Source organism: Agelaius phoeniceus, chromosome 16 (assembly GCF_051311805.1).
Source record: "Agelaius phoeniceus isolate bAgePho1 chromosome 16, bAgePho1.hap1, whole genome shotgun sequence".
Lineage (NCBI taxonomy): Eukaryota > Metazoa > Chordata > Aves > Passeriformes > Icteridae > Agelaius > Agelaius phoeniceus.
In genome coordinates, this window is record NC_135280.1 from 2619299 (window position 1) to 2635969 (window position 16671).

Consider the following 16671-nt stretch of genomic DNA (forward strand, 5'->3'; position numbering starts at 1 on the left):
TACTGGACTGCAGTTTCCCAATCAATGTCCCATTTCTGAGGGAAAAACATCCAACAACACTCCCTGCCCTAGATTTCCACATGTGGGGAATTTCCCGGGTTGTGTTTGAAATTTGAAATGCTCCTGAACAAAGTGCAGCTTGCCAAGCCACAGTGTCCTGCTAACACACATTCAGCATCCTTCACCCTGATGCAATTCCATGTTCATCAGGGGCCCCTTGGGACCGTGGTGGGATTTCAAGGGGCACTGAGGGAGTTCATGCTGATAAAGGACTTGGGAAAGCCGAGGGCAATGTCCTCTTCCTGAGCTCGGTGCTCAGAAAGGGAGAGCTGGATTAAAGGCACGCCATGGGGAGAAGGGGAGGGAGGGCACATAAAATCCAGCCTTTGCAGAAAGCCCTCTTTGTCTCCTTCACAGCTGCAGGGATGTGTCCAAGATGGGATGAAGGCCAGCACAGAGGGGCTCCACTGCCACAAACAGCTTCTTTCCTTCTTACAGGGAAAAACTTCCACAGGCAGGGAACTTGGCAGTGGAAATGGCAAGGAGGCTCAAGTGTGATTTGCTGCCCCAAACACAACTGAGCTGGTGGCAGGACACTGAATTCTGCAGCACGTGCCTTCACTGGGGTGACAGGAGAGACATTTCCATGACTGCCCAGCTCTGCTGACCCTAAATGAAGATCCAGTGAGACACTTCATCCCTCTGCACCTCCTCACCATCCATCCCTCAGCCAGACCCATTCCTGCCCCCACTGTGCCACAACACCCTTGTCCTTTCCCAGCTGGCAGCGCTGGCATCACCAGGACACCCTCCCCTTGCAGCCAGGAGGACACTTGGGAGATTTCTCCCTGCTGATTCCTCCTGGAGAGGGACATTAGCATCTCACACATCCCAGCCACCGCCGCTTCCCCCACCTCATCCACATCACCCTTCCAGCACCCAGCACCCAGCTGGTGGGACTCAGAACAAACATCCTCCCACCTGCTCCCGCGGCCCAGCCCGCGAGATGGCAGAGGCGATAATTACACACTTGGCACAGCAAAATCATCCAGCGCGGGGGAGAAGAGGCTGCAAGCAGCTGGAGATCATCCATGGGGAACGCTGCTCCCACCCACAGTGCCTCGGTGTGTGCCTCAGCCCAAACCAGCCCAGCTCATGCCGTGAATGTGCTCCCTGGGCCCGGTGTGAGCACCCCCGGAGCTGACGGTGCAGGTGGGGATGTGCTGGTGCCCTGAGGGGTTTGGAGCAGCAGAACTAAGGAAGGCTGGCTTCCCCTGGAGCCAAACTGGGATCCCTGGGGTCTGCTGAAGTGTATCCTCCAGAGAGGCCATTCTCCTGGGGAGAGCTTCAAGTGAGCCATCACTCATGCACGCTTTCAGTGCCTGCCAGGACATGAGTACTCGGATATCCTGTCCCTTTCCTGCTCCCATGAGACCTCTGGGAGGAACACTTGCAGATCATTCACACCAAATTCCTTTTTGAAGAAAATTTATTTCCTTGCAAAGCAGGATCTGCAAAAGCACAGACCTTCAGGGGTCTACAGGGATGATAATCCCCTATTGTCCAGACAGGTCCAGGACTGCAGCCCATGAGGTGCACCAACCAGAAACATCCTAGAGAGGACTGAAGTAAAAAAATAACATGAGTAGTAATAATAACAGCAATAAAAAAAAATATACTGCCCTGCTGAAGGCAGAAGGCTGCAATGAATTGTCCTTAAAATACATTTAGACTTGGTAGCTTTAGATTTTTCCCTTGAATGAGTAATACTGGTCAAGCGGCATTTAATTTCCTGTGCCAGGGAACCATTGCAGTTGTTCCCCAGCTCCTGGCCATAGTGTGAGCACTGAACTGGGACAGGGCAGGGGATGGGCAGGGATCACAGAATCATGGAATCATAGAATGGTTTTGGTTGGAAGGGACATTAAAGATCATCTCATTCCACCCCCAGCCAAGGGCTGGGAAACCTTACACTAGGCCAGGTTGCTCCAAGCCCAGTCCAGCCTGGCCTGGAACACCTCCAGGCATGGGACAGTCACGGTTTCTGCAGGGAAAAGGGAACGGGGAGGGATCAGGCAAGGGGCAGGCACGGGAGTTGGCAGGGAACGGGCAGGGCTGGCAGGGGACAGATGGGGGCTGGCAGTGCCGGTCTCTCCCCCGCAGCAGCGGTGCCCACTCGGTTCTCGCTCCCTCTCCCACCAGGGCCGTCCCACTCCCAGCCGCTCCCGCTGCGGCCCCGGGGGGTCCGTCCCGCCCGCTCCCGCCGCTCCCGCGGGCAGGCTCCAAGTGCCTCCGCGGGGCCGCTCTCCGTCCGGCCGCGGCCCCACACGGTCACGCACCCGCGGCCTGAGGTCAGTGCTGCCCCCGGCCCGCAGGCCCCGGGCCCGCCGCGGCTCCAGGCCCGGCTCCTCCCGGCGGGGCGGGACCGCGGCTCCCGGCAGCGCCACCGCGGGCCCTGCGCTCGGGCCGGGCCGGGGCGCGGCGGGGGCGCCCGGCCATGGCGGGGCGGCGCGGGCCGGGCGCGGGGCGGCGGGAGGAGGCGGCGGCGGGCGGGGCCCGGCGCTTCCCGCGGGAGTGCTGCGAGGGGCTGGGCGGCCTGGACTACGGCCAGGTACCGGCGGGCCGGGCGCGGGAGGGAGGGCCCCGGGGAGGGCCCGGCCTGGGGCAGCGGGGGGAGCCCGGGCATGGATCCCCCGCCCTCCCGGGGCCGCCGCGGGGCTCGGCAGATCCGCTGGGAATCGCCCCCGCAGGTGCAGCAGGCCTCGGGATGCTCGGTCCCCGGTTCCCCAGGTGCACCCACCGCCCTGCCCAGCCCGGTGCCACCCCAGCCGGCACGGCACGGCCTGAGCAGGAGGCAGGGGCTGCGCTGGCACTGCGGGGATGCCCGGGGGTGCTGCCAGCTGCTCACCCGGAAGCCCCCGCAGCTCTTGTTGAAGTGCCCGTGCAGCTCTCATCCAGGTATCCTTTTATCTCTCACTCAGGTGCCGATACAGCTCTCACCCAAGTGCCCATGCAGCTCTCATCTGGGTGCCTGTATTGCTCTCCCCAAGTCTCCCCTGTGTGCCTGTTCGTGTCCCACCAGGTGCCCGTGCAGCTGTCACCTGGGTGCCCGTACAGCTCTCCCCGTGTGCCCATTCATGTCCCAGCCGGTTCCCGTACAGCTGCCACCTGGCTGCCCGTACAGCTGTCACCTGGGTGCCCGTACAGCTCTCACCTGGGTGCCTGTGCAGCTCTCACCTGGGTACCTGTACAGCTCTCACCCAGCTGCCCGTGCTGTTCCCAGCCTCCCCGACTTCGGGGCTTTGATCAAGCGGGCACCGCTCGCCACGGTCATTGATCTCCCCCAGCGTGGAGGAGGGGGCAAAGTTGAATGTTCTGTGCCTGTTACGTGGCTGTCCCAGCAGCTCGCAGAGACAGCTCATCCCATTAGGGCTCCCCTTTTATCCCGAGAAGCACACAGCCAGGCACAGGCCAATCTGCCTCCCGCTGGCAGCCGCGAATTTGGTTGTTGAGCAGGAGAAAAGAAGGTGAGTGCGATGTTAACGATGGTGCCTGCCAGGAGTTAGTAGGTCAAGAAGCTTTTGTTCAGCCCGTGCTAGCACTGTGCTCAGCGGCGTACAAAACGAGAGGAAAGAAGCTGTCCTGGTCCCACGGGATTGCAATTGAAGCGGGATTAGACAGTTCGGCCCCGGTGCCAGCAGCTGCTCGGGCTGTGCCTTGGCAGTTTGGAGGGATGAGGTCTGGTGGGGAAGGGCTGCTCGGGGGTGAAGGGAGGGGAGGAGAGGCTGTGGAGGGTGGGAATAGGGGGAGATGTGTCTGGAACAGGCCATGGGAGCTGTTCCCATTGTTCTACCAGCACCTGTGTCCCCAGGGCTCGGACTAAGGAGCCTGGAGGACCTGGGGCAGTGGTGGTTTGAGGGCAGCTGTGGGCCCCAGTGAGGATCCATCCCCCCTTTGCCCAGGGCTGTGCAGTCTTTGCTCCTGCACTTTGCACCTTGGGCAGTCATGGCTGGGCAGGAGGCGCTTGGAGAGGCTGGATGTGCCCTGGGCCAGCACGGGAGCTGTTCCCACAGCCTTTTCTCTGGGCTAGGAGAGTGCTGGGTTTACCAGCTCCTTTTCACGGATGACACTGTGGCTCTGGTTCTTCCCAAGAGCCTGTGAGGAGCCAGTGGGAATTTCCCTCCCTGATACCTTTTCGAGCTGTGCCTGTCCCCTGGCATCCAAAGGTCTTGAAAACACAGCTGTGTTGGGGAAGCAAAATCCTTCCACGTCTCAGTGTTGTTGTCTTGGTTTTGTTTCCAGTGAGGGCTGGGCTTGGGATGGGCTATTTTGTTTTTTGTTTTCAAAGGTTTTGACCAAAGGAAAAAAAAAAAAAAGCACACTGGCTATTTTTCATCCAAATACCAGCACAGGGAGAGGGAGTGTGGGGAGTGTGGAGGGAGAAGCAGCGTGGCTTACTGCACGTAAAAACACTGCCAATGTCAGGGAGCTGTCTGGGGAAAAATCTCTCTTTTTAAAAAGGAGAGCAGCGAGTTTTAAGGGGGTTTTGTTGTTGTCATTAAGACAGGAAGTACTTTTGCAGCTCCTTACAGTGCAAATGCATTCCCCCTTGCTGTGGAGAGGGTTTGCATCACTCTGACTTTATGGGAGATGAGTTTGAAGCTGACACAGGTCATTGCTAGGGGATTCCATGCAGACCAGCACCCCTGGGACAGCCCTGTGTCCCCAGGGATGCTGAGATGCTGTGGAATGGTGCTCCCCCTCCTAAAACGCTCATGAGCTGGCAGCTGAGGAGTGGTGCTCGTCCTCAGAGCAGCAGTGTCACCTCTGATCCTGTGTCCTTTTGGGCACTCTGTTAGTGTGCCCCTGAGGTTTTGGGGGATTGGCTTGGAGAAGTCCCCATCCTTTTTCTGGGCTTTGCACCTTGACACAGCACTTTGCAAGCTGTAACAACACATTGCTTAGGGCTAATAAGAGGTTCATGTACCCTTGGGGCAGCTGGTTTGAGGTGAAGTGCAGTAACCATTCCCTTCTTCCACAGGTGGATGTGGCAGCCATGGTGCGGCTCTTTGGCTACGTGGATGTCACTGACACTGGCTTCATTGTGGCTGTCCTCTCAATAGCCTTCAACCCTTTCTTCTGGAATGTGGTAAGAACTGCCTTTGTGCCAGCTGCTCCTTTACTCTCAGCATTCCTTTCCCAGCTTCCTTTGGGAGGAAGAACCTCTTTTGAGAAGTCTGCTGGGCTGGGTGGGGGGAATTGTGCTCAATTAGATCTTAGGAATGGGTGAGTAGGGGGCTGTGCTGCAGCTCCTGGAGCTGGGGGTCACTGTGAGGGCTGTCACAGAGGAGGTGAAGGTGGGAGCCAGCTCAGGATACAGAAGGAATTTGGAGCTGAGCTTGGGAGAGGGAGCAGAGCAATCAAACCCATCCTTCAGCCACATGTCCCACCCAGCAGCCAGGCACTGCTCACTACTGGGATTGAGCATGAATGGCATTAATCCCCATCAGGGTGGCTGCTCTGGATATGCTGCCTGCTGCTTCCCCTTGAAATATGTTGGCAGCTGCTCTTGTGGATGGCAGGAAGCAAAAACAGTCAGCCAAAAGTTGTCCTGAAAAAAATTCCTCCTCCATCATGCTGCAAAGCCTGGCAGAGAGCTGCAGGGTTGGCAGCAAGCCAGCCCTAGGAGGAGCAGGATACCTGTGCATGGGTGATGTTTGCTGTGGCTGTGGGTGCCACAGTGCTTTGGGAGCCAAGGCTGGAGAAACCTCCACTGCCTGTTACTGCTGTGGTTTGCTGTCTCCCTGCAAAACCAGCAGGAGTCATTGCCAGCCCCATCCTAGAGCATTCCAGAGCCAATATGCCAAGCAGGAAGCCCAGGATGAGGTGACTCCCACCCTGCAGCACCCTCAGCAGCACAGCTGAGGTGTGGGGTGAAACACCCCTGTGAGCACTCTTGGGAATGGGATGTCATCTCAGCCACGACTCCCAAACCCACCCACCAAACCTCCCTGCAGGGATTCTCTCCCTGGAGAATTCTCCTTTAAAAGGCCTTATTTTTCCAGAGGGGAAGGACTCCTCTCTCTCTGAGTGCGGGGGCTCTTGAGATTGTCTCACACTGGGCTTTGGAAAAGGGAGGTTCTGCTGGCTGTGAGTCACTTTGGAAACCTCTGTCAGAGCTCTTTGTTGCAGCCTCTCTAATTTTTCATGCAACTCGTTATTAAAAAGTCTCACGGTGTCTGAAATGCGAGCTGGAATATGCCACATTATTTCGACTGCAGAGTCATCATTTAGCATAAAGAGTCAATGAACAAGAAGATTCAGGATGTGGTCTCTGGGGGGAGAGGCTGGCTCCAGCGAGAAACTGCATGAAAGGCAAAGAAAAAAGTACTTTATTAGCATCTGCTGCTATGCCTGCAACTCGTGGGACGCCTGCAGCTTGGGAAATAGCGTTGCTTTTTGGATCAGGAGTTTGGCTGCTGTTAAAGCACAGGGAAAGCCGATGTAGGAGCAGGAAGTTTGTTGCTCTGCGCTGCTGTTGTCCCCTCGCAGGGACTGGAGGACGGCACCGTTGGCAGCAGGTGGCACTCCAAGCCAGACGAGCAGGAGGTTTGAGTGAGCAGCCTGAGCTGAGTGTTGGGGAAAGCTCTGAGCATGGCTTTCCATGTTTCTCCATCTGGAATGGGCCAGGTGGGTCTTGCAGTCCGTGTGCCTCCATCCTTGCTCTGCTCAAGCCCCCCAGCATCTCCCTGGTGTTTGCAGTCCCAGTGTGTGGCTCACACCAGGCAATGCTGGAAGGTTCTTGCAGGCAGTCTGTGGGTCCTGCAGCCCTAAACAAGCCCCCACTGTCGGGTACATTTCAGCAAGAGCAGCGTGGATTTTCCCTGACCTCCTTCCTTTACCTCCTCCCCATCCTTTTATCCATGTGGTCATTGTCCCCTCCCTGCACCCAGCCAGCAGCTCTTCTTTCTTTCCCTGCATCCCTGCACAGGCTCTCTCTGTCCTTGGCTGTTTGAGTTCCTTCCCAGCAGCTGAGATTGCTTCTGCATCTGAATTACTCTGGGTTTCCAAGAGCTTCAGTGCAAAGACTGGAATTCTGCACAGTGCCAAGCACTCTTTGCTCTCTCTGCTCAGTAGCTAAAAGTGGGACACTGGTCAAAATCTCTCCTGTGCATGAAATACCTGATTTGGATAGAAATTGGGTGGGGATGCGTTGATTTAGTTCAGTGTCTTAATTCCCTGTTTCTGCTGAACTCCAGCCAGGTCTGCCTCTTCCAAAGTTTGGTGCTGGGTTGTCCTTGCTGTGCAGTGCCTCTGAATAAATATGTGGTGGGGAAACCCTGCTCTATGCAGTGCTTGGGTCGTGGAGAGGCACATCCCAAGGCCTTGATCACAGCAAGGTGACCTGGTGAGCACCAGGCATGTTTCTGTGGGACAAAACCTGTAGAGTTTGGGGATGAAGCACAGGCTCTGGAGGCTGTGGAGGAGTGTGGCCTCCAGAGAAAAATGTGATGCTTGTCAGGTCTGTGGATCTACTTTAGGTAAGAGCAATTTTGAGGACCAGAGCCTAAATGGGGCAATTTGCAGACTCCAGCTGGGCTGTGCTGATGCTCCCTCCTGTTCTCTGCAGGGGAGAAAAGCTTTTCCAGAGGGCCTGAGGACTCGCAATTCCCTCCTTCCTCCCTGCAGGCATGTGCAGGAGGGTTCCAGCAATGTCTCCCCAGGGCCACCTGCTGCATTTCCTCACCAAACCCCGGGCTTGCACCCCCTCTTCTGCTTCCACCCCCTTCATGACAGTTAAAATCCTGTCTGTTCCCTGGACAGGTTATGTTGTCCATGGCACAGCCTGGATGTGTTACTGCATTATTCTCGTTTTTCTCATATTTTTTTCCTCTCTGCTGTCTCTGCTTTCCTACCCTCTGTGTCTGTTATGAGAGGAGCTGCTGGGAGCTGTGGTCCCACAGGAAGCAGGGTGCAGGTGAGGTCTCAAAAGGAAGCAGCAGAGTTGTTTTGGGAATGAAATCACTTAAAACTCCCCAAGGATATTCAGTGCAGCCAGGAGACCTGGGCCACTGTGGGGCTGTAGAGGGGCACCCAGCAAGGAGCAGGTACATCTCTGGAGCTGTGCCATAAAACATTAATGAGGCCAGAGCAGCAGGAACTTCAATAAATCCCATCTGTGTTTGGAAAGCCGCAGAACGATGGGAGAAACTTCTCATCCCTTGGTAACTAAGGAAGGCATTAAATAAAAACTCCTCAGGGACAAACATTTTCAAGCCAAGAGAGGCAGATAACCTGCATGCAGCAGGCTCTGAGGAGCTGGCTGAGCCTTGGCACACGAGGACTTTCTAGAAAGCTGGAAGGTTTCTGTCACTCCCAGTAGCAGCCAGGCATGGCCATGAGGCCGGCAGTCTGACGTCCATCACCACGCAAGTGAGTTTGAAGTGGGGAGTGCATCCATCAGCAATCTTTTCTTGATTTGAGCCTCTTAAAAATTTAGGTCTGGCGTCATGGACTGATTTAGAAATGGCTCATCTTCAGCTGGCGCCCTCGCTCCTCCCATCACCTCTGGTCACCCCCGAGAGACACCCGTGTGTCTCACAGGAATCTGCAGGGTGAAACCTCAAATGTCACAGCTAGGAACAGGCTTGGCGTAATTTAGCGTGATTTTAAAGAAAATAGACCCCATCAGACGGTGATTTTATTCTTCAAGGTTGCAGCTCTTCCTGCTCAGGGTAGCACGATCTCTGTTCTAGACTTCTGTCAAGCCTTTAAGCTGCATGAGGTTTTGATTAAAGAAGTAGTTGCACAGGGACCTAGGCTGACAATGCCTGGCTCCTGATGGATGTGTATCTCTTGGTTCATTTATTTTTAATTTCCCATCCTTTTCTCCTTCTTTGGAGACTGGAGGAATCTGCCTAGTGGGTAAGAAGTGCTTGCACTGGAAGGGAGGGGGAAGATTGCAGACCCTGGCAGTCTGATTTCACCTACCTCTGACCACTTCTTGCTAAACTTGGAGGAAGGTGCCTGGCCCAAAACATCCCCATGGTGCTAGGAAGTCGATGGAAGCTCAGGAGATGCCAGGATTCAAACCTCAGTAAGCCAAAGCCTGAGAAACCTTTTGGGGACAGGAGAAAAAAGCCTAATGCTGGGAGATTTCAGCAGCTCTCGCTGCCTGTCTTAGAGAAGGAAAGGATTGAGCTGTGGCTTGATGGTGGTGTGTCAGCACCTCGCTGGGGAAAGGAAATTGCAGGGTATAAAATAACTGTGTGAGGGCTGGGATGGCAGCAGAGCCTTGCAGGGAGTGCACCTCAGTCACCTGAAGTTTACAGCACTGGGAGATGAATGAATTGAGGGAATTCAATATTTTTTTTTCTGGCCTTCAAATTCTGTCAACCTGCGAGACTTTTGTGGGCTCCCCCACAAACCTTTGCCTTCCTGCAGCTGCAGGGGAGAGCAGAAAACAGCCCTCAACCAGCTTCTGGAAAGTGCTTTTAGACCCCATCATAGCAGCCATGGCACAGCGGCGATGATTATCTGCTTATAACAGATGCTAGATCAATAGCAGGGCTTCAAGCTACGCTGCAAGGCAATTGACTGCAGAAAGTGTTTCTTTATTGGGATAAAGCTGGGCTTGCAACGGGGCTCAGATTCGCTCTTACATCTCCGGTCTTAAAATGTCACCACCAGCTCTGATGCCTTTCATCCTTTGTGCAGGGAGAGAACGCACATTATTCATAATTGGACTCTCTACCAGGCAGCAATAGCCATTTTCATTTCCTACAATAGCTGAGAAAGAGTGAGGATTTGCCTTTTTCTTTTTTTTTTTTTTTTTCCCATCTCCCAAATAGCATTTAGTGGCAATTTTATTCCAAGTGACTCGGTAACGCTTTCGCTCCGGCAGCGCCGCTGTAACGCACGGAAGCGGGTGGCATCGATTCTCCAGCTCTCGTAACAGAGCCAGTCCTGCCTGGGTGTGTAACACCAGGCCTGTTTGTCTCCTAAATTTAGCTTTTCCAGCGTGTTGGCACCGCTGTGAGCCTCATAACAAGCACCAGAACTGGGTCGCACCCTCCGGCGTGCCGGCTGGACTGGCACAATTAGGAGCGCTGTCACCTCGAGGGAGAGGCACATCCTCTGTCCCAGCACTGCTTCCCACAGCCTCACAGCTGGAGCTGGTGGTGTTTTCATCTGAATCCTCTTGAAGAAGCTGTGCAATGTATTTTTATGGTGTCCCTGCAGGCTGAGCTGCCTGTGGTGGGGGTATGGCGGAGCCCAGCCTGGGCAGGCAGCTGTGAGCTGAGATGCTTTGTCTGTGTGTCGAGCTGGGCACGGTCTCAGGACTCTGGGTGAGGTGGTGACAGTCATTCCAGCAGCTGCCCACCCACTGTGCACGGGTACCTGCCAAGGCAGGCTGTGCTTGGGAAGCTGAGCCATTTCTGTGCCTGTTCCTAGAGTGAATTTGGGATCCAGCTGGTCTGTGACGTGCCAGCTCAGCATTTCTCAAAACCAAGGTCAGACTCTGCCTCTCACCTCACAGCTGACCTGATAAGCAACCTCCTTTTTTTAGCATCTGCAGAGTGCTTCTGTGAAAACTTAGGGTCTTTGTTGTATATACTGGACTTCTCTTGTTTAGTATTTTAAAAATAAACTGCAGGCTTCTGGCAGCCCTGCTGGAGTAAGTCAGCACACACACAAAAGATGAAAAAAAAATATTTAAGCCAAGAGTCTTGTTTCCGTATGGGATCAGAGGATTATCTTTAGACCCTGGAAGCTGGAAGAGGCCCTTTCTTCTCCATCCCACTCCATCCCTCTCCTGCCATCCTGCTGCTAAGCCTTCTCACGTGCAAGTCTGTGGCCACCTGTGTCTCACGGGGCAAGGGAAAAGGTGCAGCTGGAAGCAAAAAAGAAAGTGGTTTTATCTACCCAGACCAGCAGGTGTGGAAGAGGCAGCTCCTCCTGTGTGGCCCTGGGCTGTGGCGGTGTTTGTGCATAGCCTGGGGTCTGGGAGCTGCTGGAGGGGAGGAACCCCCTGCCACCCCCGGAATGTCAGTGACCCAGGGGCTGGGCAGGGGCCTGCCACAGTCACAGACATGAGCTGGGTGTATTCCAGCTGTGCCATGGCACAGATTGTTTAGCAGAAGCCTGCCCAGTTCCCAGAAGGATGTGATCTCCCAAAATAGGCTGTTTTGATGGAGAAACGCAGACACGCAGTGTGCTGGGTGCTCTTGGGAGGTTATTTCTGTAAGCCCCACTGCTGTGCTTCCAGCAGGATGCAGTTGCATCTTCTGCATGTTTGGAGACTCATGGTGGGGAGGGAGTCCTTGGGGTTTCATGGTGAGGGTGCTGACTCTGGCTTGTGGCAGGCTGGTGGCACCCCAAAGAAAATGCCACCTCATTTTCCCTACTTTTTCCCTGCTGGATGAACTCTGAGAGGACACATCTCCAGTTGCTCACAGGGCAGCATCAAATGGGTGGGAAAGTAGATTAGTAAATCACTAAAGCAAAACCCTCCATGTGTTTTCCACCTCTCTAATGACCTCAGTGACATGTGCAGCTGGAAATGGCTCTTGGCAGGAGCATCCCACATCCCTGCTCTCCTGAGTGTGGCAGCAGATATTTCAGCAGCCTGGTCAAAGCAGTGCTTGTTGGACATTGGTTCCTTGTAAATATTGGGAACCTCATCTTAATTAAAGTAAACAAGTATGTGCAGCCTCCCAGGCTGCCTGCCTGCATCAGCCCCCTTACATTCCCCTTCCTAAGGGATCCTGACAAAGCTTTAAAACCCCTGTACCCATAGCCAGGGAAAAACAGTTGAGTTTTGGAAGCTGGTGCTGATGTATTTCATTGATGAAGGACATGAGCTGTGGACACAAGAGTGTGCCTGGGTTGGTTGATATGTGGCAGAGGGAGCAATAGTGCACTGACTGTACAGGGCAAGGGGTTTTGGTTTTGGAGGGTGACCCCAATCCAGGGCAAGGGCTGTGGAGCTGCTGCCTGAATTTTCCTGTTCCCTACCAAACTACCTGAACTTCTGTGCTTGCTCCCATGCAGGAATGAGGTGCAACTTTCTTAGGAAGTAAAAAATTTGGTTTCCAGAAAACACCTGCACATGCACATGGCTTCATCAAACTGCTCTGCTCGTCCAGTGGGTATTGAGGTCAAGGACCAGAGGGAACTTTTGATTTTCCCATGTGTCACTGAAATCCTGAACGTCTGTGGTGAAGTACAGACTCACCTGGATTGGACAGTGTCTTACTCGGTTTTTCCTTTGTGAAACTTTTTTTTGTTCCCTCTTTTTACTCCCCCAGACCAGGGATGATGCAGCCGTGGGCTCATTCTGCAGGTCTGCATGTGCAAGCTCTGCTTTGTCTGGCTGAAGGGTTTTCACTTGCTATCTGTATAGGCACATTTTTGGTGTGATCCTTTTTGTACTTTGGGGAAGAAAAAGGCTATGAACAGCTCACAGCCCTGAAGAGGGTGAAATGAAGATGGGTTTTAGCAATTTTCTGTGCTTTTGGCTGTTGCAGGGAAGCCTGACCATCAGGGCTCCCAGAACGCCTTCGTCACCTCCTTTGTACCGTGGGAGGTTTGCTCATTATCTGGTTTCTGCTTCGCTTATAAAAGAAGCTGTAATTGTAGCAGCTCCTTGCCATAAAAGCAGAAAGACATTTTCTGTGAAGGAAAGTGTACATGCAGCTTTTATGATCCTTTACAGTACTTCTTCTGCCCGCTTTTCTTGCCTCCTGCCCTTTGTCCAGCATCATCTCTGTGCCTGCCTGCTGCTCAGCATGACCACCCCTGGCTCAAACCTCTTCTTTGCCCCTTTTAGATTGAAAAAGTTGGGCATCCTCCTTGTCAGTCTTGTTGAGTGAAGGAAAGACAGACCCCAAATCCCCCCATGTAGTCAGGTGTTCAATTCCTGCCTCTTCTCTCAGAGCTGCCAGCCCAGTAGCAGATGCTCAATGTGCATCATTCCAGGTAAGGTTTTGGACTGGGGAAGAGAACCTTGTCCATCTGTCTGTGACTGAGGTGTCCATCTGTAACAGGAAGTAATACCCAATCTGATCACTTTGAGGCACACATGCCTGTTCCTATAAAAAGCCAGAATGACCTCAAACGAGATACTGTATTTTTAACTATGAAGCATTCCTACTAAGTGCCCTTTCCTGTTTATTTTTACCAGGACATTGTTGTAATGACTGCAGACTTACTCATTTCATTCCCAAGGCTGGAGAGCAGCACTGAATGAGTTTCATTCCGAGATTTTGTTGTACAATCATTTTCCAGAGACTGATGTACTCGGAAGCCAAAGCGGGTGCATTGCCCAATGAGGAGCATTACTTTTCTTCCTGTATCCATTAAGCTTTGGCCACTGGTGCAGATGTGAGTAGATCCATATCTGGAAGGACTTTCTCAGCCTCTCTCCTTCAGCTCTGTCCAGGCCTCTAGTAGAAATTTGTGGAGCAAAAGGCTGTGAGAATCTTTGAGCACTGGATGCAGGGCTGGTGTGTGTACCCCAGCACTGGGCTTTCAGGCTGCAGGAAGGGGAAGGAGCTCCCCTGGCATGCAGATCACAGGATCTGAGGATAACTGAGTGTTCACTCAGCTTTGGGTTCCTTTTCTTGCATTGAACAGATGAGCAAACACCATGGGGCACGTGGTTACACCCATCCACACCCAGAGGAACCCCAGTGCTGACACCAGAGGGGTCCTTTGGTTGTGTTTAACCCTTCATGCTGTTGTTACCTGTCGTGCCCGTGTGTTGAACATCTCATCCCTGGGCAGAGGGGAACAGAGCCCGAGTTACATAAAGATCACATTGTCCCTCTCTATTGTTGCTGCCACGACAGCAGCATCACAAACGTGCGTGTCCTCAGTGGGAAATGTTCCCAGGGGAGCTTAACACGGAGCGTGGAACATGATCTGTCCAGCTGGGAGAGGACAGGAGGCCCTTCCAGACGAAATCAGGGCTTTGCTGAGCATGGCCAGTGCAGCCAGTACCTCTATTCCAACCACCTCTCACTCCTCTGTGAAGGAGTATTGGATTTCTCTTGCATTTTGTGCTCTCTGAGGCGGATTTATTTTCTTCTCCCCCCTTCCCTGTCCCCCTCCCATCAGAGCTCCTGGGGGAACGATGAGCGGGTACATGCTGTCCAGAGGATGGGTGTGTTGGGACTCCTTATTAGCAGACTTATTCTAGAGAATTAAACCCTAATTTCACAAAAGGGCAGCAAGAGAGAGGCTGCAGCTCTGGGAGGAGCTGAGTTGGCTTTGTGTGTTGTTTGCAAATAGCACAAGAAGTCCTGGTCTGAGCCTGTTGGTCCTGGTCACTGGAGTATTGTGACCAAAAGAGTAATTGCTGTGTTCCTTTTCTATTTAAAACAAAAATTACTAAGTCGTGTTCAAGGAAACCAGCCGTGGCTCCTCTTCCATGCTGTCACTTGTGCCTCTACTTGTTTTTGGTTTCAGTCAGGGCTTTAAAATGTTCCTATTCCTCTTCCACTTCATCTTTTTACCACCCCTCTGCAGAGTGTTCCTCTGTGCTGCCTGTCATTGTCTCTCCCTGAATTAATTGTTGTGTGTAATTGTGACCTGCTGCAGGACGCTGCCTTGCTCTATTAGAGAGAGGTGCTAATGAAGAACATTGGGTACCACATTACAGGAGAGCAAGGCTCAGCTCTTTGGGATGTGTACTTGCTGTACTGTTACTGCCAGCCTGGCAGAAATGGTGTTTTTGTCTCATCACTCACTGGCTAATGATTGTAATTTTTACTTGCTGGGAAACTCTGGATATTATGGACTTCATTAACAGATACATGAGATGCTACCAGACCTGCATAAGGGGGAGAGAGGAAGAAAACAACCCCTGCGTGGAGGCAATTTTGTTATTTATCTGTAGCAGTAGAAGGGATGCAGAATTAGTGTGGGATTCAACAGTGTGGCTAATGAGCTGGGCTGAGCTGGAATCCAAGCAAACCTATTAAGGAGAGCAAACTGCAAAGATAATGCCCAGTCCTGAAAACCTTCACATCAAACACAGGATCCAGGCAGTGCTGGGATGGCTCAGCTGCTTTATCTTCCTCTCTGTGGGGCTGGGTGTTTTTGTGCTGCTGGGTTTGTGTCTCTGGAGGCTGCTGCTTGCTGTCACCCACAGCCTTTCTCCATCCCCTTCTCTCCTGCCAGCTCCCTCTTACTCATACATTGGGTGAATTGGAGCTTCAGATTTAATCTTTAAGACAACAGAGCCAGAGTATTTTCACTCCCATGGGCCACAGCTCCTTGAGTAATTGTCTGAATTGAAATATTGCAGCATCCAGCCCTAGTTTTCAATTGCAGGCAGTGTGACATCTGCAGGTTTGGCTGGCTGGGGACACTGGCTGCTCACAGTGGTACCTGAACCTGTATCTGCAATTAAATACAGGTCATACAGGAGAGAAAGAAACACCTGATTTAGCTGACACCTCCAGTATAGCTTTACACAGTCTCTGCAATGAATCAGAGGCTGCAAGTAATGTCAGTTGTTAGGTGACCTCAATCTTCTTTTACCTGGAGCCCGTGAAGGCGTGTTTCAGTTCAGGAACAGGATATTTCCTACATAGCACACTCTGGCTGAAGATTGAGCATTTCCACTCCACCTAGAATAACTGCTTTTTAATCAGGCTGACCTTATTTGCAACGGTGATAGCAATTGGAACTGGAGGTTTGAAGCAGCACTGGGAAGCTTTGAGGAGCAGAATAGATCCTTCATGATGCAGATAAAGCTTTATCTCCACATTTTAAACCAAACCCAAGGCTCTGAAGTGAATTCAGGGGGACTTGACCTCAGCACTGTGATCCTTCAGGATCCAGGGCCTCGTTTGGAAGTAACGCAGCCGAACTGAGGGGAGAAAGTAAAAGGTCTTAAAAAAAAAAAAAAAGAAAAAAAAAGGAGAGATGTTTATCTTGTAACGTGGCATTTGTACTGAGTCCTTGCTGACAGTGTGGTGCAGCAAAGAGCTTGTCTTCCTAAATCCGTGCCAGTTCAAACATCGTCAGTGCTATTGTTGGATCGCTTTGTTTGAAAATGGGTCTGTTGGGTAGAGGGCCTGGTTCAATGAAAGCAGCTGTGTAGAACACTTCAGGCTCTTCCTCTGCTTTGCTTTATTTAGGGCTGCATGAGTACAAGCAACAGGAAAAAATCCCATGCAAATACAGGATGTGATGTGGGTAGAATGTTCTCAGTCACTCAGGAGACTGGCACACACCTTTGCTTCTGGTTTGTTTATGAAAGTGCCTGCTATGGGCTGCCTGTTTCCAATCTGTTTGCCCCAAGGAAAACACTCTGAGCTTCAGAGAAACGTGTGAAAATACAAGGCTTGTGGTTTTCTGGATGGGGACTGTGTGCAGTGGGAAGCTGAGTGTGGGCCAAGTCATCTGGGCATGGAAGATGAAAAGAAGTCTGGAAAATGCTTCACCGTCCTGCTCACGAGATGCTCATCTGGCAGCATTGCCTTCCCTCTGAGCTCCAGCAGAGCCCCACATATTTGTGTAGGGGCAGTTTCTGCCTTTCCCTAATCTCAGGAGATTATTTTATTTGGTTGCATTCCTGGTTTAGAAGAGCTGAGTGTGGTCCCAGCTGCTCCCCATTCCCCCATGCAGCCCGTGTCCCTCCCACTGTTGGGCCATCCC

General features: G+C 52.7%; 1 protein-coding gene and 1 long non-coding RNA gene across 3 annotated transcripts in view; one reads left to right on the plus strand and one right to left on the minus strand.

The window, feature by feature from the left end:
• Positions 1-1471: 1471 nt before the first annotated feature.
• On the minus strand, positions 1472-2607 carry LOC129127020 (uncharacterized). The gene is made up of 2 exons (XR_008535146.2): positions 2340-2607; positions 1472-1623 (listed from the first exon to the last, which is right to left on the minus strand). It is a non-coding gene; the product is annotated as an uncharacterized LOC129127020 (long non-coding RNA).
• PEMT (phosphatidylethanolamine N-methyltransferase) overlaps positions 2163-16671 on the plus strand; it is a 42098-nt gene continuing 27589 nt past the window's right edge. Inside the window, exons 1-2 of one of the 2 annotated variants that reach the window (XM_054643677.2) lie at positions 2163-2351; positions 5042-5149. In XM_054643677.2, coding sequence (XP_054499652.1) covers positions 5057-5149 — 93 coding nt within the window. In that variant the 5' untranslated portion in view covers positions 2163-2351; positions 5042-5056. Of the gene's footprint in view, positions 2352-2460; positions 2612-5041; positions 5150-16671 lie in introns of those variants that run through there. The other variant, XM_077186889.1, reaches the window with a different exon arrangement.